General features: G+C 39.9%; 1 protein-coding gene across 1 annotated transcript in view; it reads left to right on the top strand.

Moving 5' to 3' along the window:
* Positions 1–26065, top strand: part of kl-2 (dynein heavy chain 2, axonemal kl-2) — a 1174416-nt gene that overhangs the window by 939244 nt on the left and 209107 nt on the right. Inside the window, exon 61 of the mRNA XM_090369487.1 lies at positions 24868–25168. Within this exon, the coding sequence (XP_090225613.1) occupies positions 24868–25168 (301 nt within the window). The remainder of the gene's footprint in view (positions 1–24867; positions 25169–26065) is intronic.

The raw sequence follows: 26065 nt of genomic DNA, 5'->3' as shown, positions 1-26065 counted from the left end.
TCACTAACAGTGTAACCTCTCCTCCCTTTTTGTCCTGTTTATCTTTTCTGTACACATTGTACTCACCAAATTCCAATTCTGCACTGCTTTTGTGTGTGTGACACCATGTCTCTGATATCCCAACAATATCTGCCTTTAATATCTTGACTAGCACTTCAAGCTCATCAAATTTATTAACTGTACTCCTAGCATTGGTGTACATGCAAGTATGCACGCACCTGTTCCTACTCTTGGTTACCCTAACACAGCCCATGTATTTACTTGTTCCACTATGACTCCCAACTTTCCTGGAAATCTCCATTACCTTGCTTTCCAGGCTGCTGCTCATACTAATAGAAGCAGTGCAAGAATCACTTTTGCATCTGCCTGTGGCCACTGTTAATCTTTTAGTCTGTGTATCTCCCCCCCCCAAGATAGCAGTTTTCTGACCCACCTAACACTGCCTCGATAGCATCATCAAATATTCTTGCATCCTTTCTATTTAAGTGTACCCCATCCTTGTAGAAACAAACCAAATACAGAGGATGCGGAAAGGTCAGGGAATGACTACCGCATATCCCGGAGCAATATGGCCTTAGTTGCTAATGCTCCTAAAAATAACAATAACTTTAACAACATGCCTGTAGAAGCAGTCTCTCCTGTCAACAAGCACAGACTAGGCTGAAAAAAAAAATCTGCCCCTTGATCCTTTCACTTTCTTTCCAGGGCTGATTTGATCGACAAGGCTTTCATCATATACTCTCCTATCGTGTCTGAGCAGAATTGCAGACACTTTCACATTCAACCCTAACTCGCAGGTGGTCCTGTTCCATCTATCCTTTTTTGTACAGTATGTTTCCCTTTTCCCTGACAATAGAGTCACCAACAGCTACTAGTTCGTGTGGGACCTGTGAATTCTGCCTTTGGGGTTGCCGATGTGTTGTGTGATGTTCAAGTGCAAGCTCTGGCATTGATGTAGGCAGCTGAGAGCTTGATGGGCCCCTCAATTTAGATCCTTCAAGGGTATCCATCTGTCCTTCAAGCTCTCATATAAGCCCATAACAACACTGGGTTGTCGCCTGATTTCCTCACACTCCTCACATTGTGCACACACAAAGACATTCCCTTTGCAATATCATGTCTCCCTGGTTGCTGCACAAACATCAAACGACTGCAATTTGATGTTTGTGGATTTTAAAAGGCTGCAATTCAGAGGTCAACTGCCCCCCCCCCCCCTCAGTTCTCCCCTGAGCCACAGCACTCCCATTTGTTTGACCCTTTTGCTTGGCTGCACTGGTCTGGGTCATGATTTCGATTCAATTTCAATACAAAATTATAACCCTAAACTTATTTCCCCGTGCAGTTTTAACACTATATATATATATATATATATTTTTTTTTTTTTTTAATTATTTTTTTTTTTTTTTTCAGTATTGAGTATTATCTCCGAGTGTTGTTTTATTACTTTCGTATCTCCTCTCAAGTTATATGTATTGATTAATAATGTAATGTTTGTAAAATCTAATTCATTATATGTATTTATTAAAAAAGTACAATTCAGTTGACAATAAAGTTTAACAAGATTAATAAATTTTACTGATTAATTGATAATACTATACTATATTAAGCTAACAGATTTCTAATACAGTGCTACTTGTTTCGCTATCTAGTTTTACATTAAACGTTACACTTTCTAGTTCTGGATATACATTGTATCGTATAACAATGGTGCCAAGTTATGAATGGTAAATCTACAGACACTAATTAACTTTCAAAATAAACCAATGAACTTGACTAGGTCTTGAGGCTACTTATTGAAAATAACAATTAAGTCAATAAAACGGCTAAATATAAATAAAAAATTAGCATTCGCCGGAGCTGCAAAACTTTTTTAACACGTGAATTGAATGCTCCCCTACACAGCAGACCTCCCTAATCCGCGGTCTTCCCCCTCGACGTGGCCACCTGTACGTGGTGAGGGGACCTCCCAGTGACGCTGCTGGACTTCCAGATTAGCATCACTGGGATCCAACGCCCACAGCCCAGGTTCCAGGCTTACATCAATGGAATCCGGCATGTTTGCCGTGCGCTGCGACCCGTGGAAATTCGGAAAGGGGGATCCTGGTGGTTGAGGGGCCCAGCTTCAATACACCACTTTGGCCCCTGCTTCGACAAGACGGGTGGTCCTGGAAGGCCCGGCTAGGATCAATCGGCTAGTAGGCTCGCCTGCGAGGGTCAGCCGTGTCAATGCCACGCCCCTACCCTCATGGTCCGAGGGACAGGATTCAGGCTGGCGGCGGTGCGGGTATAGTGTCTGGGTAGCCCTGGCGTTCCACTCCCGAGCGCATTTATTGCATGCCGGGTAGTGGGCGTCCCTTTGGGCTCCGTGGTGGGTGGGGAGCCCGGGCACTGAACAATTTAAAAATATCCATGAATCCTGATAAACTTATTTCAGGGGCCCCAACCCGGTCCCTATCTGAAAATATAGACACTGACAGCACTATTGCGTCAAAGAGGCAGCGGACTGAACTACCATCAGGGCCTATCCCACGGTTTTTAATCATGCACTCCACCAATGAAAAACCGATTGGTAAAATGTCACCTTTCTTTATACAAAAAGGGTTAGATGGGTTAGCTGGTTCACCCAAATCAGTTAAGAGGCTCCGTTCTGGGGATCTCTTGATTGAAACTAAAAATGACAGGCAATCTGAACATCTACTCCGAGTAACATCAATCGGAGGAATCCCTGTAACTGTGACACCACACAGAACACTAAATTCATCGAGAGGTGTAATTTCAGAGTGGGACCTTCTCGACGTTACCGAGGAGGAAATCTGCTCGGAATTGAAGTCGCAGGGAGTTATTGCCGTCAAAAGAATTAATGTACGTAGGGATGGGAAACTGGTTAAAACCAGAAATATTATCCTGACATTCAATTCACCTAAATCTCCTGATGAGATTAAAGCTGGGTACATAAACTGCCCTGTGCGTCCATATGTTCCGAACCCTTTACGGTGTTTCAAATGCCAAAAATATGGACACTCGCAAATGGCCTGCCGTGGTTCCCTTGCATGCGCTCGATGTGGTGCAAAGGACCACGAAATAACTGAATGTTCAGCTACAAAAGCCGCATGTATTAACTGCAATGGAGAACACCCTGCATATTCAAGAGCTTGCCAGCGGTGGAAGGAAGAAAATGAAATACAACGACTAAAGGTAGAACTTAACATCTCATACCAAGAGGCCAGGAAAGCAGTTAAACCAGTAAGTAGCGGGAAAGCAACATATTCCGAAAAGGTATCCAATAAATGCTCGATTGGCACCCAAACGGATATGACTGTTCCACCAAAAGAGTCATTCACGCCCATCGCCCGCTATCTATTAAGTTCAGTAAAACCAGCACAGAAATCTCAGTCAGCTGCCACTCCAATATCGGTACCTCCCAGTGCTCAAGCACTATCAAAAGCGAGCACTAAAGTAACAGTACAAAAAAATCAAGAGCCCATGCCAGGACAGGAAAAAATGGATGTCGAAACCAAGGAGGTACATGACGATTCGGTCTTGGAACTCTTTACGGAGGAAGAGATGGACACAGGACTGCGCCCTTTCTTCCCCAAAAAAGACAAATCCAAGACTGATAAAAGTAAGCCCTCAGCACCTCGGAAGCCGCCTGATGGACCCACCAAGCCAAAATAATGGCTAAAATCCTATAGTGGAACTGTCGTGGATTCCGACGAAACATTAATGACATCAAGGCACTTCTGCAAAAGTACAAGCCATCGTGCTTTTGTGTACAGGAAACCTATTTAAAGGTGAATGATGACCCCACCATACGTAACATTACGATCATTCCTAAAGACAGAATTGGGGATGGTCCTGCTCATGGAGGAGTTGCAATCCTCGTGAGCAACCAGATTCCCTTTCAGCCTTTGCAACTTACAACCAACATAGAGGCTGTAGCAATTCGCCTTAAAGTGGGGTTCTTATTAACTGTTTGCTCTCTTTATTTACCACCTGGTATTGACATCCTCCAGGAAGACCTTGATGATCTCGTCATGCAGTTGCCTCCCACTTTATTATTTCTTGAGGACTTTAATGGACATAACACTCTGTGGGGTAGTACTAACATTAACGGAAGGGGACGAGTCATAGAGCGTATGCTCACTGACAATGACCTCTCCCTTCTCAACGTGGGAACACACACTTTCTTCCACATGCCTACCCGTACTTTTCCTGCCATTGATCTTTCTATCTGCTCCCCTTCCCTCCTTCCTTCAGCTATATGGGAGGTGGAAGAAAACCCATATGGAAGTGATCACTTCCCCGTGATAACCACCTTAACTAGTGGTAGACCGTGTCAGCCATTTAGTTTACCGCGGTGGAAGATTGATCAGGCTGACTGGAATGCCTTTCAACATCTGGCAAATCTTGACATCGCTACAGTCAGTCGGGAACATATCAATGATGCAGTCGCGTACGTTACAGAAAGTATTGTCCAATCAGCTGCAATTGCAATCCCAAAAACATCCAGCCGGTTTCCACTATTTCCTAAACCTTGGTGGAATTCAGAATGCACAACAGCAAAAAAGGCACAAAACAAAGCCTGGGGGATATTCCGTCGATATCCCACGACCGATAATCTAATATCATTTAAACGTGCACATGCAAAAGCACGTTATATCCAACGTCAGAGCCAAAGGAAATCTTGGATCCGTTTTACATCATCCATAACCCAGACTGCCAACTCAAAAGTAGTCTGGGACAAGATCCGGAAAATGAAGGGCAAATACCCACCGTGCCCTTCGGTGATTCTCGAGCACAATGGATGTCTAATTGCAGATCGAACTGCAGTTGTAAATACTCTAGGGGAAACATTTGCGAAAATATCTGCAACAACATCATTCCCTCCAGAGTTCTTGGCCTTGAAAGAAAAACGTGAGAAACATCCATTAAACTTCTCTTCAAAAGGGCTCTAACCATATAACAAGCCCTTTACACAGGAAGAGTTAAATACAGCACTCTTTCTCACGCATGCAAGTGCTGTCGGGCCCGATGACATCCACTACGAAATGATAAAACATCTGTCACCACATTCTAAAAATCACTTATTAATTTTATTTAACAGAATTTTTCTTGATAAACAATTTCCGGATTCCTGGCGGAAAGCAATCGTTCTTGCCTTCCCAAAACCAGGAAAGGATCCTAGATATCCAAGTAACTATCGTCCTATTGCTCTGACAAGCTGTTTGTGCAAGGTCCTGGAAAGAATGGTTAATGCCCGCCTTGTGTGGTATTTGGAAACAAATGATCTGCTTTCCAGGACTGAGTGCGGCTTCCGAAGAGACAGAACCACTTTGGATCATTTAATCCGACTTGAAACATACATTCGTGACTCTTTTATTAAATCCGAACATCTGGTAGCAGTTTTCTTTGATATTGAAAAAGCGTACGACACAGCCTGGCGATTTGGAATATTAAAAGACCTCTAGAACCGTGGTCTTAGGGGTAACCTTCCTCTCTTTATCAAAAACTTCCTTTCGAATCGTCATTTTCAAGTGCATTTAGGATCTACTCTCGAGAGAGAGTTCTGTCAGGAAGAGGGAATCCCACAAGGGTCTGTTCTAAGTGTCATGCTTTTTGCAATCAAAATAAACTCTATCACGGAACAACTTCCGCCCACAATAAACAATGCCCTCTATGTTGACAACTTTACTATATTTTGTCACTCATGCAATATGAGGGTCATTGAAAGGCAACTGCAGAAGGCCATTGACCACCTTACATCTTGGTCATTGGCTAATGGGTTCAGATTTTCATCACAGAAGACCATTTGTGTACACTTCTGTTGCAAACGTAATCTTCATCCTGAACCGGATTTAAGGCTTGGGCAAAACAACATCCCAGTCGTAGCAGAAGTCAAATTCCTTGGACTTATCTTCTACAAAAAGTTGACCTTTCTTCAACATATTCGTCAGCTTAGGACAAGGTGTGTTAAAGGTCTTAACATCCTTCGTGCCCTTTCGTCAACATCATGGGGCGCAGATCGCTCTACTCTTCTTCATCTCTACCGAGCCCTTGTCCGTTCTAAACTTGATTATGGGTCTCAGGTATATGGATCTGCTAGAGATAGTGTACTTCGGTGGTTAGATCCAGTTCACCATCAGGCCATTCGGATAGCCACAGGAGCATTTCGCACATCTCCAGTCCAAAGCCTTTACGTCGAAGCAAATGAACCATCCCTATCTTTTCGACGTAAGCAGTTGTCTTTACATTACACCTTTAAATTGAAAGCCCTGCCTGATAATCCCACATTGGCATCAGTTTTTGAGCCACGTTGGGAAAATCTCTATAACACCCGTCGGACTGCCAACAGACCTTTTGGTATTCAGATGCAAGGGCTATTAAATGAACTAAACATGACGGTAAACAATGTTGCCCAGTCACCAAGGCAACTCCTTCCACCCTGGTATACACATTTGCCAATGTGTGACTTCTCCTTCAAGATCACGGAGAAGGCTAATACACCGGCGGCCGTCTATCAGCAACTCTTCGCATCACATAGAGAGCAGTACTCTGACTTTCTGCCTGTCTATACAGATGGCTCAAAGTCAGAATCTTATGTGGGATCTGCTGTTGTATTTCCTCAGAAGACATTATCATTCAAGATCCCACAAGAAGCTAGCATTTATACTGCAGAGTTGCATGCAATTGAAATAGCCCTTGAGTTCATTATAAATAGCGATTACCAAAGGTACATGATTTACTGTGATTCATTGAGCGTGTTACAGGCTCTAGTATCGATGAGGTACAACTCTCATCTGGTCCTGTCCCGGATCCGGCACATGCTTTGTTCTGCCTTTGAATCAGAATTTGACATTCGCTTCTGCTGGATCCCAACCCACATTGGGATCCAGGGAAATGAATTAGCTGATACCGCTGCCAAATCAGCCATTTCCCAGGATAGTCATTGCCTGTCGGTCCCCTATACCGACTACAGGCAAATAATACAATGTAAATTATACTCCCAATGGCAAGACTCTTGGCACGGACAGACCGTGAATAAACTACAGCGTATTAAGCCTGTAATTATGCAATGGCAGTCCAGTCTACGCAGGGTCCGAAAAGAGGAAGTTGTTCTTGCTCGGCTCCGCATAGGTCATAGCCATCTAACACACTCCTTTTTGCTGAGGGCGGATGGCCCACCTATGTGTGAGACGTGTAACGTCATTTTAATTGTTTCTCACGTTTTTATTGAATGTCCTGTCTTTAGACAATCTTTTCTTAGAACTTTTAATAATCTGGCTGAACCATTTACACTCAGTCAGATTTTAGGTGACAGAGACAACATGTCTGACGTTTTTAATTTTTTACACTCGATCAATTTATACACAAAGATTTAAGTTTATATTTTATACCTTTTATATAACCTTTAACCACAGTATTATTTTTACCTTTTTGACACGGTAGCCTGCTCTAAGGCTGACCAATATTTTTGTATTAGTTTTATTTTTTTTTATTTGGCGCATTATGGCCATAGCTGCCAATGCGCCATTAAAAACCAAACCAAACCAAACCAAATCCGCGGTCTTTATCATGCTAATATGCTCCCCCATGTGATCTTTAAACCGACACTTTGTTTCACCAACATAACATTCCCTGCAATCTGGGCATTTTTTCTCATGTACAACCCCACTTACACATCCCATAGGTATGGGGTCCTTAACCTGTGAAAGAACTGCGTGCAACCTCCTCCCTGGTAGCTGCACACACCGCATCTGGCAATCGCGCACAACACCTGAGTTAATGCTCATTTAGGCCCGGATAGTAGGGACCATATGCGGTGAAAATGGGTGTAAACGGCTCTCTGTCTGTGCCCCGCTTCTCAGATACATTTATCTATGATCCTCTAGGGATAGTTGCAATTTCTGTGATCTGCTGTGACACTTTTAATTTCTTGTTTTCTATCCTCGGAGGTCCTGCAACGGGACCCAGCCTTATCCAGTTTTTTAGGGCAAGATTTTGAAAATCTTGCCCTAATAATGCCGTTCTTGTAATGTTTGGCTTGTGCTGTTTTGTAATTGGCTCCAGCTCATGGGTTTCCTATATTCTAGATATACAGAATATAGGAAACAGGCTTCTCCCTGTTTATACACTGTTTTCATTCTAGGGCCCTCCCTATGTCCCAACACATCAAGGAAAGGGAGGGTACCTTCTACTTCCACCTCCGAGGTGAACTGAATAAACAGGTAGAAGCTATTGAGGAAACCAAGCACCTCATCTTTTCTCCCCCTCCGAATAATTGCAAACATATTGTTGACTTATCATTTCCATGCATGGGGAGAACCAACCCATCGAAAATTCTGGACTCAAGCTCCTCCATAGCTAAATTTGCTATGACAGCACTAATAGTGGAGCCCATTGCTGCTCTGTGAACCTGCTTATACATTGTGGTTTGAAATACCATGGTGGTTCTCAAATGACACAGCTGCACCCCACTACAATACATTTGCAATTATTCAGAGAGGAGAGGGAGGATGAGGTGCTTGGTATCCTCAATAGCTTCTCCCTGTTTATTCAATTCACCTCTGAGGTGGAGGTAGAGGGTACCCTTCCTTTCCTTGGTGTGTTGGTACGGGATCCAGAAAAGTTGTTCCCCGTATTTCGCCCCTCTCATTTCGCCCTCCGCATTTCGCCCCAGGCACATTTTGCCCCCAGTAGATAATGAATAGGCTATAGAAATGTAAATAATACACCTAATTTTTTATTAATTCTAATTTATTTTGTTTTAATAGAATGAATCAATCAAAGGTAATCAATCATAGAATAAATGCACATTATTATTGTTTAAAACTCGAAGTTGTATGCAGTGCCTCTAAGGTAATCAATCAAATTACGATTTTGAAAATCTTGGACTATTCGTTTGATTCTAGCAGAAATTGCAGCATACATCTTGTTCCATCAGAAAACCACTCCTGGCTATGTGCCAATAATAACTGATGATTGTTACTAGTGGAAAAAATAAGCTTGCGACCCGGGAGCAGTTCGTCCTGAGAATAATACATTAAAAACTGTTTAATAGATTTCATAATTGAGAGCTATTAAGTGCTCGATAATTCCTATATTCTATTATATTATAAATCAACAGGGATTACCTTTATTTTAGATATAGGAAGCTTCTTTTCCAACTCTCCTAGTCCAACTCGCTAATAATTCTTGAGGATGGCGATATCAATTTTGCAGAATAGGTGGGACATCTTCCTCACTATCAGAACCGTAGTGTTCAGACCGTGCAATCTCAACAATGAGCGCTCAAGACTTCTGTCTTCAAACACCATACCTCTGGCAGCAAGGAAACCATTATGTGGATTGGCATAAAATTAGATTTTTTAAGGTCTAAACTGTTTAATAAATATGGGCCAATTATTTCTTTTGGTCCTGTAACTGGACTTTAGAGTTAAATTTAGGGGTCTACTTGTTATCTACTGGGGGCGAAATGTGCCGGTGGAGAAATGCGGGGGGCCACTTTTCCGTAAACCGTGTTGGTACATAGGGAGTGCCCTAGAGTGAAAACCAGTGTGTATAGGGAATCCCATATGCTGGGGCCAGTACACACATTACAATACAGCACAAGCCAACCATCACACGAACAGCATCATTAGGGCATTACTGGAAAGGGCTGGGTCCCATTGCAGCTCCTCCGAGGATAGGAAAGAAGAAATTAAACGTGTCATAGCAGATCCAGAAAATGCAGCTACCCCCAGAGGATTGTAGATAAATGTATCCGAGAAGCGGGGCACAGATATAGAGAGCCATTTACACTCATTGCCCTCGCATACATTCCCAACTATCTGGACCTAACTGAGCATATAACTCGGGTGTTGTGCACGATGGCAAGATACACTATGTGCAGCTATCAGGATGGAGGTTGCACACAGTTGTGTCACAGGATGACCCCATACCTATGGAATGTGTAAGTGTGGTCATATATGAGATAAAATGACCAGATTGCTGGGAATGTTATGTTGGTGAAACAATGCGTCAATTTAAAGATCGCATGACGGAGGATATCAGCGCAATAAAGACCGTGGATTATGGGAGGTTTGTTGTGGAGCATTTTTGGGAGGAGAACCATCAAATCTCTCTCTTGACAAAGCTGTTATCGTCGACCAGGCATACAGATTTTGGGCCCGCAAGTCTCTCAAGAGCTTCCGAATTTGCTCCTCTGAGAGTAACACTATTAATAGAGACAGGGAATCAGCAATCATATGGACAGAAAAATTCAATGTAATACTGATATTTTATCAAACTACTTTTGAATATTTTTGAATGCAATATAATGTTGAATATTTTATTAAAAAAAAAAAAAATGTATGTTTTGTGAAAAATCTGTATATGGTGAAGAAAAATAGATTTCAGTTTTTTTTTTAATTCAGCATACATGAATTACACAAGATGCATTGCAGGATCATCTGGACAAGACTGCCGCAATAATTCAGACACAGCATGGGTTTGTTAAGGGAAAGTCTTGTGTGACAAATTTGATAGGATATTATTATTTTTTGTAATCAAAGGATATGGTTACAAAGGAACTGGATGCAAAAAATAATTTTGATATCATATATTTGGATTTCAGTAAAGCTTTTGACACTGTTGCGCATGGAAGACTATTGTACAAATTGGAGCAGAATAGTATTAAGGGTAATTTGTTACAATGGATAAAAGGATGGTTGAGTGGGAGAAGACAGAGGGTGGTAATTAATGGGTGCTGCTCTTCGTGGACTAATGTTATTAGTGGAGGCCCACATGACCCGGTTTTGGGTCCACTGTTGTTTTCTGTATTTATCAATGATATTGATGAAGGTATATCTGGCTTAGTGTCAAAGTTTGTAGATGATACAAAGGTTGGCAGGGTTGTTAATGACAGTAATGGCAGTGTGCTACTGCAACAGGATCTAGATAATTTGGGCAGATCAACTAAGAAGTGGCAACTGAAGTTTAACCTCGAAAAATGCAAAGTACGTGGGTATAAGTAACCCCAGAGAAACGTACCAACTGTGTGGTACTACACTTAAGGTGGTAGAAAATGAAAAAGACCTGTGAGTAATTGTGCAGTCAGATATGAAGTTTTCTGAGCAATGCAGACAGGCTGCCAGGGCAGGTCATGGGGTTTTGTCAATGATATATAGGAATTTTGCTAGCAAGGAAAAGGGTGATTGTCCTTCTGTATAAGGCAATGGTCAGGTTAGACCATGCTTTAAGTACTGCATACAGGTCTGGAGGCCTCATTTTACTAAGGATGTAGATTTGCTTGAGCGTGTACAGAGAAGGGCAACAAGATTGGTGAGGGGAATGAAAGGATCCTCTTACCAAGAGAGGCTTAAGTTCTACAAATTGCAGAACTTAAGGTGCAGGTGCCTAGTCTGCATTGGCTGTGATGATCTGATTGAGGTGTATAAGGCTTTGAATGGGTTGAGCACACTGAATTCTGATGGGATCCTTCCACTTGTTCAGATTACGAACCTAAGGGGCTATAAATTCAAATTAAGAAAAGACAGATGTAGAATGGATGTATGGAAATTTGCTTTAGCCAGCGGGTGGTTAATTGCTGGAACAAACTTCCATCTGTCGTGGAAGTTGATAGGTTAAATAAATTTAAGGAGGAACTGGACAGGCATTTGTAGGGAATGGTGTGTTTTTTTTTTTTTTTTTTTTTTGGCTGATGCTGCATAAACTCATACACTTGCTTTCTTGCATCACATGCCACTACTACACATAATTAGCCAGACTCCAAAACTATTTGTAGGCATTTGTTCTTTTAGGATCACTACTCTATATATGGACAACAACCACATCCACACAGTGGATGTGGTTGTTGAAAAGGTTGACCTCCAATTATCTGGGAGGAAGGGATTGTTATTCTCAGTTACAAAGAGTGAAATAAATATGTTTGTTCTTTGACTTGAGAAATGAATGAAATTCATCTGGTTTCTTTTCTATGGTTCCAGATGATGAAAATGTCGTCAACGAAGTAGACCCATTTTAGGCCTGTATAGTGATTAAGAGCTTTGACTTCATGGTGGTTCCCCCATTCTGAGACTCCTTTCTGAAAGAATGCACGTTGGAATTAGAAATTTCATGTATGGAAACCAGTTGTAGTCTGAGGAAGAAATCTTGAGTCTTTAGTGCATGTTGGTTTAAAATTTATGACATTTATAAGGATGCTGACACACCATTTTGTGATGCATTGTCACACATGGCACTTGCTACTTAAAATGGGTCTCATGGGAAGGGGACCCACTTACAGTGGGTCCCCTTCTTGGCAGTATTAAAGCACTCAAATAGAGGACCCAATGTAAGTGGGTCCTCTGTTTGAGTACTTTAATACTGCCAAAGGTGAAGGGCAGTTGGAGTGAAAGAACTCAAATATGGCAAAGACACTTGTACACCATCACCTCTTCTACAATAATTCTGAACCCACAATGTGACAGAAATCACATTTGATTTCTGTCAACTTGAAAAAGATATGCATGAGAGAAGGAGCAAAGAGATTACAATTTTAGTTTGCCAGGCATATGCACAATCTTTCAACATAGATCGGGACACTAAATGAATAAACTAATTAGAAAAAAAAAAAATTTTAATTTTGATTTCCCTTGTGGACTTTAATAACAATAATAACTCCATAGGAAACACTATATATAATATTTTGCTGTACTTTTCTCGTAAAGCTGTGGCTAGCTCTCTCTCTCTCTTTGCTTGGAATATTACATTGTTTTTAATGAAAATCCAAGTAAAAAAGGTATTATAACCTATAAAACTTAGTGCCATGTATCAGTTCAAAATTGGGAAGATGAATAATATGATACTTGATATTATACTTGAATTTCTGTAGGCTATAATTTCAGGAAATACATATGAAGGGAGGTTGTTCCAGAAAACAGAAGTTGAAAGAATAAATGAGGGAAAAAAAAAAGTTGGTTCTGTAAGTTTTAAGTTGAACAGTAAAAGGATGCTGACTGGTTGCAGCACATGTTTGGACTGGTTTAGAAGAGAGAGAGAGAGAGAGAGAGAGAGAGAGAGAGAGAGAGGGAACTATAGAAGACAATTCAAAATAACTGTGCCCATAGATGCCCATAGAAGTATATATAGAAAAGGCATTCAGCAGAAACAGAATATCTATGAGAGAGAGAGAGAGAGAGAGAGAGAGAGAGAGAGAGAGAGAGAGAGAGCTATAGAAGACAATTCAAAATAACTGTGCCCATAGATGCCCATAGAAGTATATATAGAAAAGGCATTCAGCAGAAACAGAATATCTATGAGAGAGAGAGAGAGAGAGAGAGAGAGAGAGAGAAATTGGACATTGATTAGATTCATTGACTAGATTCAAAAGAAGACACTGCCCTCTTTTGAATCTAGAAGACTGAGAGAAAGGTTTTGGGGGCATCACCCCAGATATGGGAACCATGTTCTATGTTAGAGTGGATTTGAGATTTGTACAGAGTCAATAGCTGTTTGGTAGAAAAGGGATCTTGTACAGAGTGAATAGCTGTTTAGTCTAAAAAAACCCAGTTTTCAGATGCAGAGGAAGCAATATTTGTGATTTGCTTATACTAAGAGATATTTGAAGTCAGGATAATACCTATTAGAAATATATGATCTTTCTTAGAGATCTGAATGTCATTGAAGATAAGCATATGAGCAGAAGAATCCTTTTTGGGAGATATAAGACAGGACTGAGTTTTAGAAAGATTGAAACCCACTAAGTTATCTTTGTCCCACTGGAGATCATCATTCAAGGAACTGGTAGTGGATATTTGAGAAGTTGAAGCTGTTTGTGCGGGGCAAGGTTTCTCAAACTGGAAGATGGAATGCAATGTGCTATCATCAGCAAAACCGTAGATAGGATTTCTGGAAGAAAGTCATTAATATACAAGAGGAAAAGAGAGGGAGAAAGAACTGAACCTTGGGGAACACCTGCATTAGTGGAGAAGTTAGAAGGCACAGAGCTATCTACCATCATCCGCAGTGCAGCCAGAGAGAAAACAGGATACCCGATTACAGAAAACAGTTGGCAAACCTTAAGATGGTAGCTTATTTAGAAGACCTTTATGCCAAACATTATAAAAAACCTCTGAAATGTTAAGATCAACTTCTTGAGTTTTACCAAACTTTTCCTTTAAATATGTAAATAGATGAGTAACATAATCACTGTGTCACCAGTGGATTGACACTGACGGAATCCATACTGGTGATCGTTGATAAGATGGAACGTTTCTAAGTTTTTATTTCAAATTTTCAATTGAAATTTTTAAATTATTTATATAAATTTGAAATTATATAAAAATTTATAATATTTTATTTCACATTTTTAAATCAACTAGCTGATTGTTATTTTTATCAATATCAAGGAAAGTACTAGGGAAAAGAATACTCTAGACCTCATCATCACCCATGAAACAGATGACAACAGGGCAGACAGTAGAGGGACCAGTAGCAGGAAGTGATCACGGAGTTCTATCGTGGACAATGAAGAGAGAGACATAGAATAGTTAAAGGCAAAGGAATGGGTTAAAATTTCAGGAAAGGAAATTACAATACCTTAAGGTGCTCTATTAACTGTGTAGATATCTCACAGAGAGCGAATACAATTCAATTATGGTATACCTTTCAAACAATCACAGAAGCCTTGAATGTTTATATACTATTAAAAAAAATACTCCACGAATAAGATTCCAACTTGGATGAATAAGGAAGTTGCCAGTTGAGCAGAAAAATACTGCATGGAAAAGTTACAGAGCAATAAAAAGTATTGAAACATATAACAGATACAAATTGATCTGGCAAAGGCAGATTATGAGAAATAGCTAGCAAAGAGTGGGGATAAGGAATTATTCAAATAAATAAATGCAAAGAAGAGAAGGACAAACCAGATCAGACTCTTATGTAATGGACATGGGATAGTATTAGATACCTGAGCTGAAGTTGCAGATAACCTCAACAGTTAGTTTGCATCGATATTTACAGAAGAAAAACCCGGTGCCTCCGTGGCCAGGCGGGAAGGAGCAGCAGTGCGTAGCATACGCTTCTTGATTAGACCGGGGTTCGAGCCCATCACCACCAAATACGGAGGATGCGGAAAGGTCAGAGAATGACCACCGCATATCCCGCAGCAATATGGCCTTGCTGCGGGATATGCGGGAGTTGCTAATGCTCCTAAATAACAAACAAACAACAAGAAAAACCCTTTACTTCAATGAAAAATTATGGGAGTGAAAAAAATGTAATTAAAAATGTTGAATTTCTCGTGTTTATTTAATGAAAAAACTTTCAAGCCTATGGGCCAGTGAGGCTCCTGGGGTTGATGGCATATATCCTATAATCTTAAGGAAGGTGGCAAGTGAGTGCATTGAACCGTTGAGGCTAATTTTGAGAGCATCACTGGACTCGGGAGTGATTCCATTAGATTGGAAAAGTGCCAATGTATCTCCATTACCTAAGGGCAGTTCTAAGAGTGAAGTGGGAAATTAAGTCTAACTTCAGTAGTAGAGAAAAAATCATGGAGACAATCATTAAGGATGGAATTCAGGATCATTTAGATAGAAATGGAATTCTGAAGGATATTCAGCATGGGTTTGTAAAGGGAAAATCATATTTAACTAATCTGGTTAGATATTTTGACAGGGTCACTCAAGAGGCATCGAAACTTAGGGAATTATTTTGACATAGTTTATTTGGACTTCAGCAAAGCATTTGACTCAGTCCCCCCTCCATGAGCGGTTACTTTATAAGCTGGAACAGGTTGAAATCACAGGTAAAATCCTTAGATGGATTTTCCCTGTGATTCCAACCCAACCTGAACCCAGTCTGAGGAATAGATGGTTATTCCTCAGATTGGGTTGATGTAAGAAGTGGGGTTCCTCAAGGATCAGTATTAGGGTCCTTGAGGTTGTCACAGACATTCTCTCAGATAGGCCAGACAAGCTGTACTTGCTACCTGGGAGTCTAAAACACTGATGGAACTGATATTCGGGTGACAACTCAAATCAAGTAGACCCAATTTCAGCGAAGTCCGGACGGTCTGTGACAGCCAAATCCTCTGCTTGCACCTTCACGATGGTGGGACCATTAGTAATCCTGGGTATAACCTCCATGCACAAGTACATGGTGGGTGACCACCCAGGTGTGAACCAACATAAGCAGGGGTCGTGGTGTGGCACCTACACCACATGGAGGAATGCCACCCCTCTATGTTACCAGGAAGTACTAGGTGGTAGATGACTCTCTTCATCTACCACCTAGTACAAGAGAGCGATATTGCTGACCCACCCTGGTCTGTAAATCGCGCTCACTGTGATACCCACTTTCAGCAGTGGGGAAAAAACTCCCTGGCTGATAAAAATATCAAACAACTACATAAAGAACATGCCCTAAATAATATACAAAGCTACCAAATATATACAGATGGCTCAAAAACAGGTTCTGCCGTTGGTGCCGCAGCTGACTTTCCGTCCTTTACAGTCTCCATATCACTACCAGTTGAATGCAGCAGTTATACTGCTGAGTTATATGCAATCAAACTAGCCTTACAGAATATTAGCCCTCTCCACAATGCTAGCAGTATAATATACACTGATTCATTGAGTGCAGTGTCTGCTTTGGGCAATCAATTTTCAACATCACAACCAATCAAAAAACAAATCTTTTGCTGTTTTAACCATCTACGAAGTAGGAATCATTCAGTGAAATTCTGCTGGATCCCAGGGCATTCTGGTATCTTAGGCAATGAGAGAGCAGATCAGGCAGCCAAAAAACCAAGCAGTACAACACTAGCAAATTACCAAGTACCATATAGAGATTATTTGAAGTATATTAAAAAAGTCTGTATGTTTCAGTGGACAGAAATATGGAAGGCACAAAGTAATAACAAGTTGCTCCAAATCAAAGATGAACCAGTCTTATGGATTTCCAGCTTCAGACAAAATAGACAGGAAGAAGTTATACTAGCAAGACTAAGAATTGGACATATACACCTAACCCATATGTTTCTACTCATGGGGGATGACCCACTTCGATGCACACATTGTACACTACCGCTTTCAGTCAGGCATATACTTTTAGATTGTCCTCACTATTCCCATTTCAGAAGTACTTTCCACGCTCAATCACGACTGCAAGAACCACTATCCCTTAACCACATGATTGGAAATAGTGCTAACCTAGCTACACTCTATACCTTTCTGAAGCAAATACATATATATGAATTCCTCTGATGCAAAAATGGAACACATCATATTAATTTAAGATAATAATATAGGACCTGGCACATTTTGGCCTTAACTGCCCTTGTGCCCTTAAATACCAATACCAATGACTCTCATCAACCGGTGAAATACCATCACTTTGCTTATTGGAAGCTTGAAGTGGTGGAACCCATGTTTAGTCTCTAGAGCTAAGTTCCGGTCAACCCTTCCCTTTCTCTTCCATCATGCAGTATGATTGATGACTTTTGAGGTTATGATGAATGTCGTGGCGAGATCCAATATTCCTTACATTTCGAGGGTACAGCTCTAAAACGGTGTTCGCAGGCCGGCCGCTAGTTAGTACACCGGACCGAACCTATCGGTAACTCTAGGAGGCTTCCGGATCAGCTAGTGTATAATCTTGCTACCTCTACTCTGCCAGATAGTGACTGGAGGGAGTCCGAGTAGTGTGTATGCAGGGAGCATTTTCGAGGCCACGTTATGTCAAGGATCTAGGTATATTCTTACCACGTGTACGCCATATCCAAAAATTTCATTACTTCATACAGCATGTCCCACCTACTTTTTCTTACTATTGAGTACACCATGAATTGTCAAACTAATAGAACAAGCTTATCTGCGAAAAGATCTAAACCTCCCAAGCACATCCTAATTCATTTCACAAATATACGTGGTCTCAATTCTAATCTCAACGATGTCCATTTCCGCTTGCAGTCTGCCAAACCCCATGTACTTTTTCTGACAGAATCTCAGTTATCGGTTGATTCAACTACTGCTCATCTCAGATGCCCAAATTATTCCCTGTATGATTCTTTTCGCCTTAAAGGTGGTACTTGTGCATAAGTCCGTTCTGATATTTCCTGTCAGAGACTTGGCAATTTGGAATCTCCTCTCTTTGATCTTCTCTGGCTTAAAATCTCTCTCTCTCTATCTAATTGTGTCAAATTCATCTTTTTTCTCTACCGTTCTCCCAACTCCACTAATCACTTGGAGCTCTTTGACTTCCTCTCTTTGCAACTTGACTTTCTCCAGTCCAACTTTCCTAACAGTGAGGTAATTTTCCTTGGTGATTTTAATGTTCACAACTCCAGCTGGCTTCCATTTTCTAGTCACCCCGACCCAGCAGGTCGAGATACTGAGGCTTTGGAATTACAAAGCCTTAATGACTTAGCACAGATTGTTCATTTACCTACAAGAATACTGGACAATCCTAATTATACAGCCAATATGCTTGATCTTTTTCTCACAAACAACCCTTCTAAGTACACGGTCGAAGTGAGAGCGCCTTTAGGCACTTCAGATCACAACTTGGTGATTGTCTCTTCTCTAATGGAACCTTTATGTCATGGCTGTTCGCAACCTCGTGCTGTTTGGTATTACAAGAGTGCAAAATGGGATGACATGCGAGACTTCTTTTCTTTGGTCGGATTACTGTTTCAAAAGTTCTGATGTCAATGTTTGCTGAGATCATGTCAGTGAAATTATTCTTGCAGGAATGGAATCCTTTATCCCACACTCCACTTTAAAATCTCGTCCTTTATCTAAACCTTGGTTTTCCAATATATGTGCTAAGGCTGTTCAAGAGAAGAATGTTGCATATCATAATTGGCTTGTTTCTAATTCTTCAGTGTCATTTTCTGCCTACACCAAAGCTCGCAACAATTGTAAAGCAGTTATTAATCAGTCCAAACTAGAGTTTGAACAGGCTAAGAGTAGAAAACTTGCTTCTTGCCCTAATGGTAGCCGAGCATTCTGGTCTCTTGACAAAGCTATTGGCCGCAACTTTTGCCCATCTCTGCTCCCACCTATGTCCAAACCAGATGGTTCTGTTGTCACTTCAGCCAAGAATAAAGCTGACCTGCTAGCATCCCATTTTTCTTCCAGCTCATGTATTAATGATCTTGGTAAAACACCTCCCACCAATCCCAACACGCTCCGTTCAATGCCTCCTGTGGTCTTTCGTCAAAAGGATATCAGAAGGATTTTGATGAATCTTGATGCTAAGAAAGCTCCAGGTCCTGATGGTATTTCTCCACTTGTTCTCAAAACTTGTGCTCCTGAACTTACTCCTATTCTTTGCTGCCTTTTTTCACTTTCTTATTCCAAAGGTGTTTTTCCTTCTGCTTGGAAATTTGCTCATATTCAGCCAGTTCTTAAAAAGGGTTACAAATCCCTCCCATCCAATTATCGTCCCATTGCAATTATTTTTGCTGTTTCTAAAGTAATGGAGAAATCAATTAACTGCCAACTCTTAAACTACCTAGAAACCTTCCGTCTGATCAACGATCGCCAGTATGGATTCGGTCAGTGTCGATCCATTGGTGATATTCTGGCTTATGTTACCCATTTATGGACTAATTCAATGGAAAGGTTCGGTGAAACACAAGTAGTTGCTCTTGACATCTCAAAGGCTTTTGATCATGTTTGGCATAAAGGTCTTCTAAACAGGCTTCCATCTTATGGTTTGCCAACTGTTTTTAGTAATTGGGTATCCCGTTTTCTCTCTGATCGCTCACTTGAGGGTGATGGTAGAAGGCTCTCTGTCTTCTAACTTCTCCACTAATGCCGGTGTCCCGCAAGGTTCAGTTCTTTCCCCCACTCTTTTCCTCTTGTATATTAATGACCTTCTTCCATTGACTGGAAATCCTATCCATAGTTTTGCCGATGATAGCACATTGCATTCCACTTTTCATTTTGAGAAACCTTGTCCTGCGCAATCATCTTCAACTTATCGAAAATCTGCTACCAATTCCTTAAATGCCGATCTTCAGGTAATTCTCCAGTGGAGCAAAGACAGCTTAGTTGATTTCAACCCTTCTAAAACTCAGTCTTGTCTTATATCTCGCAAAATGGATGATTCTTCTGCTCCTATGCTTATGTTTAGTGACACTCCGAATTCTAGGCAAAATGAGATATCTCTTTGGTGATTAACCTGACTTCTAATCTCTCTTGGCACAAGCACATTACAAGTATTGCTTCCTCTGCATCTAAAAAACTTGGTTTTTCCTTTAGCTCTCTGCATTACTTTTCTTCCAAACAGCTGCTCACTCTGTATAAATCGCAAATCCGCCCTGCTATGGAATATTGTTCCCACATCTGGGGTGGTGCCCTCAAAACCTCTCTCAGACTTCTTGATTCCATTCAGAAGAAGGCAGTTAGGTTAATTAATGATTCATCTCTAACAAAGTCTCTCCACTCGCTTTCTCATAGATGTACTGTTTCTGCTGCATGCCTCTTCTACAGATACTTCCATGGGCACTGTTCTTCTGAATTAGCTTCTATAATTCCCGCTCTCTCTCTCTTTCAAAACAGTCCGAACACGTGCCGCCAACATCCATTTACTGTCCAACTTCAAACCCACCGAACCAACTTTTCATCTTCCTCATTTATTCATTCAACTGGCGTTTTCTGGAACAACCTTCCTTCATACGTATTTCCTGAAAATTACAGTCTACAGAAGTTCAAGTCCAATGTCAACAAATATCTTCTTTCGTCTTCTCAACCTCCAACCCAAGCATGGTACTAAGTACTATAGGTTCTAATACCTGTCGTGTTTGGGGTTCACATAAAAAAAAAAAAAATTAGAACTATCATTGTTTTTGATTTTCATAAATGACATTGATGAAGGGATAGAGGGCGTGATGTAAAGATTGGTAGAGTAGTTAATGATAAATGCCAAGCAGAGCTTCTTCAGAATGACCAAGAGAGACTTCAGGGATGGTCAGAAAAATAGCAGCTATGCTTTAATCGAGAAAAGTGTATTGCATCTGGGGAACAGTAACCCTAAAATAACTTATACACTTGGCGGAGTTGAACTAAAGCCGGTAGTGGGGGAAAGGGACTTGTGTATTATGATACAGTCAGACATGAAGTTCTCCGAGCATTGTAGACTGGTTGCAAGGAAGGCCCATGGTGTTATATCGATGATTTATTGAACAATTTGCTAGTAGAGATAAGGATGTCATAATCCCATTAGATAAGGCTATTGTTAGACTACACTTGGAATACTGTGTTCAAATATAGAGACAGCACCTAAAGAAAGACATTGTGCTTCTTGAAATGGTCCAAAGACAGACAGCTCACCTGGTGAGATTAGTAAAAGGCATTCATATGAGGAAAGACTTTGAATATGTGGGTTGCACATCTTGGAAACTATGCACCTTAGAGGAGACTTGATTGAGGTGTTTAAGGGTCTGAGAGGCATAAGTAAAATAAATGAGGATGAAAGTTTCATGGTTGTCAAAGATTCTAGAACTTGGGGCCATAATTTTGAGTTATGGCGGGAAACATTCAGACTGGATTGCAGGAAGTTTTATTTTAGCCAGTGAGTTATAAATTACTGGAATAAGTTACCAACATGGGTGGTAGAGGCTGACAGTTTGAGAAAATTCAATGGTCAGCTGGATAATTACTTATGGGAGGAGGGAAATGCACAGGTTATCCTTTTCTCTTATTAATTATTTAATGTTTTTAAATTTTCTTCTTATTATTATTTATTTTATTTTTATTTTTTTTTTTATTCTTATTTCATATTTGGAAAAAGAGACCATCACCATGTTGTGACCTCGCATGGATTGTTCATTCAGGTAGCAAAATGAACAATCCATGCGAGGTCATTAGTAATTGCATAAACATTATCATCTTAACCTGTGTCCATGTGACTATAAAATGGAAGCCAGCTGGAGTTGTGGAAATTAAATTCACCAAAGAAAATTACATTATTGTTAGAAAAGTTGGAATGGAGAAAGTCAAGTTTTAAAGAGAAGAAGTCAAAGAATTCCAAGTGATTAGTGGAGTTGCAAAAATGATAGAGACAACTGGTGAATTTGACAGAATGGGGTAGAGATTTTAAGCCAGAGAAGATCAAAATAAGGAGATTCAAATTACTAAGTCTGTAACAGGGAATATCAGAGTGGACATATGCACAAGTACCATCTTTAAAGTTAAAGAAATCATATAGTGAATCATTAGGAGAACTAAGATGAGCAGTGGTTGAATCAACTGATAATTGGGACTCTGTCATAAAATGTACATAAAGGCTTGACAGAATACAAGTGGAAATGGACATCATTGAGATTGGAACTGAGACTACATATATTTATGAAATGAATGAGGATGTTTTTGGATGGTTTATATCTTTTCACAGATAAGTTTGTTTTATTAGTTTCACTATCCATGATGTATTCATTAGTACAAAAAGGTGGGAAGGACACGTATTAAGTAATGAAATATTTATATGTGGCATACACCATGGATTTGAATATGCCCAGCTCATTGATATAATATGTCTTCGACAATGCCCCCCCACATGCACAATTTGTGAACTCCCTAAAATCATTATTTGGCAGACTAGAGGCAATGAGATTATAAGCTAGGTGATCTGGAAGCCTTCTAGAGAGTTACCAGTAGGTTCGGTCAGGTGGTCTATCTAGTGGCTGGCCCACAAATACCATTTTAGAAATGTAAGGAAGATTGAATCTCTCCATGATATTCATCATAACCTCAAAAGACATTAATCATACTTCATGATTGAAGAATGTGGAGGTTGCTAGAGCTCTGCTCTGGAGACTAAACATGGGTTCCATCACTTCAAGCCTTCAATAAGCTGAGTGGTGTTATTTTACCAGTTGATGAAAGTTGTGTGCCGCCTAGTATTGCTTGGCATCCACACCACACAGAGGAATGCCACAGAGGGGTGGCATTCCTCTGTGTGGTGTGGATGCCTCACCTATCCCTGCTTACATTGGTTTGCACATGAGTAGTCACCTCCAGTATATTAGGTGCTGTATTTCAGGATTTGCACCTGGGGTTATACCCAGAGTTACTAACAGTCCGCTATCGTGAAGGTGCAAACAGAGGATTTGGTTTGGTTGTTGCAGAATGACTGGACTATGCCAAAATTTGGCAAAGTCCAGTCATTTTGTGACATCCTGAGGTCCACTTGACTGAAATGTCACCTGAAAATTAGTTCCATTAATGTTTTAGATGCCCAAGTAGCAAGCCCAGCTTGTCATGCCATCACGTTGCTCTAATTCTCAATTTCTTATTCCAAAATATCTCACGCGGGGGGGGGGGGGGGTATTCAGTTATATTCAGATCTTGGCAGGAAATGGAAATATCAAACTTACTGAATTATTCTCCTCAAGCCACTGTTGTACTAGCTATGCTTTGTGACTTAGAGAATTGTCATACTGAATCAGAGCCCTGTCCAAAGTATTTCCATAATATGAATAAGGCACAATTTTTCAGAATGTCACAATTGGCAGCTTTTTTGATTTCATTGATGATGCCTCTTTGATGAAATCCACAGTGCATAAAACAGGTCATACTATCACCACTGAACTTCATTTTGTTGTAATCTCAGTAAAATTTTTTTGTGCATACAGCATACCCAACTGCATCTAGCTGATGCCCAGATCTGTGATGTGGCTTATTATTCTACATCACATTCTGTCATTATTGTAATATCCAATGCTACCATTCTCTGCATTGGGACAGGCAATGACATTCATTGTGTTGTGAAACAGCTTTGACTTATAAGCAGTTGTGCAACCATGGGTTACCCAGTCTATAGTTGTCTCTTGAATCAGCTCATTAAGAATGCCTTTGTGATTTCCTCTTACTTACTATTTCAACTGCCAGTACATTCTGGTGGTCTGCATAGCTTCCATTTAGTTGTATTGCTTTTGATCTTCCATTGACACATAATGTTTCCAATGGTTGATCATGGGTAGGGGCATGATGTTTCCAAAAGTTGGACATTGACACATGATGTTTCCAACAGTTGGACATTGACACATGATGTTTCCAACAGTTGGACATTGACACATGATATTTCCAACAGTTGGACATTGACACATGATATTTCCAACAGTTGGACATTGACACATGATATTTCCAACAGTTGGACATTGACACATGATATTTCCAACAGTTGGACCTGGATCCCTTCACAGGAAGTGTGAAGGGATCCGGGTCCTTTTTTCATCCCATTCTGTATGCATGTGCATTTTATATTCTACATTTAACTGTCACTGTTAGCTATGACTTGTCATTGTGAGTGTTTTCTGGTCTCTAACCCTTGCAGTCAGTTTTTTTCTGAAAAACCAAATCTCTCTCTCTCTCTCTCTCTCTCTCTCTCTCTCTCTTTCTCTCTCTCTCTCTCTCTCTCTCTCTCTCTCTCTCTCTCTCTCTCTCTCTCTTTAAGAAGAAAACTCATAAAAGGAGGACATATTATTCCTTTCACCATTAAAATATATCTAATCTATTGCAGTGAAGGGTTTTCTTTACCAACTTCTGTATCCTGCAGACCATGCATTTCAGTGATTGTATATTGGGTAACTAGGGTCCAGATACATGTTGGCAAACTAATACTAGATACTCTGGAGAAAGCCTTCACTTACAAGATACAAAATAATGAAAAGTAGTTCTAGTTATGGTTGTGATATCTCTGTTTGTATCCAAACCAGCAAAATGTTAAAATATGAATATGTTGTCCAGTATTTTAAACTGTGTGAACTAAGATAAATTATTAGATACTGAGCTCTATGATTATAATATATAAGTATGACAGAACTGCTAGGAAGAGAGAATGTTATTAATGACTTACTATTTTTCTTTTTTTCAGGATTTGAAAATAGTGGATTTTCAGCAACAAGATTGTCTAAGGATTATTGAAAATTCTGTGATATTTGGAAATCCTGTTTTAGTGCAGAATGTACAAATTCAGTTGGATCCAGCCCTTGATCCCCTTCTCAGTAAATCATTTATTGAAAAAAACAAAGAATTGAAAATTCGATTTGGTGACAAAGAAGTTACATTTAATCCTGAATTTAGATTTTATCTTGTAACTAAATTGAATAATCCACATTACTCTCCAGAAGTTTCAAGTAAAGTAGCATTAGTGAATTTTGCAATAAAAGAGCAAGGTAAAAACTTTTTTCCCTTGCAGAGTATATTTCTGCTTAAAGTATATTTGTTTCATATTAAAAATCTGTTTTATTCTCTTCTACTTTATTTTTGATCAGAAAAATAAATTTGAAATAAATAATTATCTTTGAATAAATAATAAGCCAGAACCTTTTACTTACTAGGTTCACCCAAAAAAATATAACAGTTACTAGTTATATTAATTTTTCAGTATAAGATACCAAAATTTAGTAAGGAACTTCATGTCTGTTGAAGTCTATAAAAGTTAATATAGTGAAACCTACTTAAAATGGAATGTAAACTATCTGCTTACATTTCCATTTAGCCGTTATTTTATTTATTTATTTTTTTTGGAGTCCCTTACTGCTGCTGATTAACACACACTTACAGTTAACACACACACTTATTTACTAAACATATTTATATATTTATCGACTTTATCCAGTATACACAGCAAAGACTTCTTTACTTTTATAAGCACTAGAATGAAGGTGATGAATCAAATTGGTCCACTTAATATTGATGGTTTGACTGTGGATGATCCTTCTGACAAACTGAATGAGTATTTTGCATCTACATTCACACATGAGGAATTCTCTAGGGGTGGGGATGTTGGAAGTTTATCAAACTCTAACAGGGAGCTAAATGATTTTGTAATAACTGAGAGGAAAGTGGAAGAGAAATTGTTGAAGTTAAACATACCCCTTATGTTATATTAAACATAACATAAGGAGTATATGGGATTTATCTAATTATATTAAAAGAAGCACTGAAGGAAATAAGCAGACCCTTAACCATAATTATGAGAACATGCTTGGATTCAAGGGAGGTTTCTGCAGACTGGAGATGTGTGAATGTACCCCCAATTCACAAAGGGAGATCAAAGGGTGTCACAA

Source organism: Mastigoproctus giganteus, chromosome 1, assembly GCF_048544385.1.
Source record: "Mastigoproctus giganteus isolate SK-2022 chromosome 1, ASM4854438v1, whole genome shotgun sequence".
NCBI lineage: Eukaryota > Metazoa > Arthropoda > Arachnida > Uropygi > Thelyphonidae > Mastigoproctus > Mastigoproctus giganteus.
This window is presented reverse-complemented; position numbering and strand designations above follow the sequence as displayed.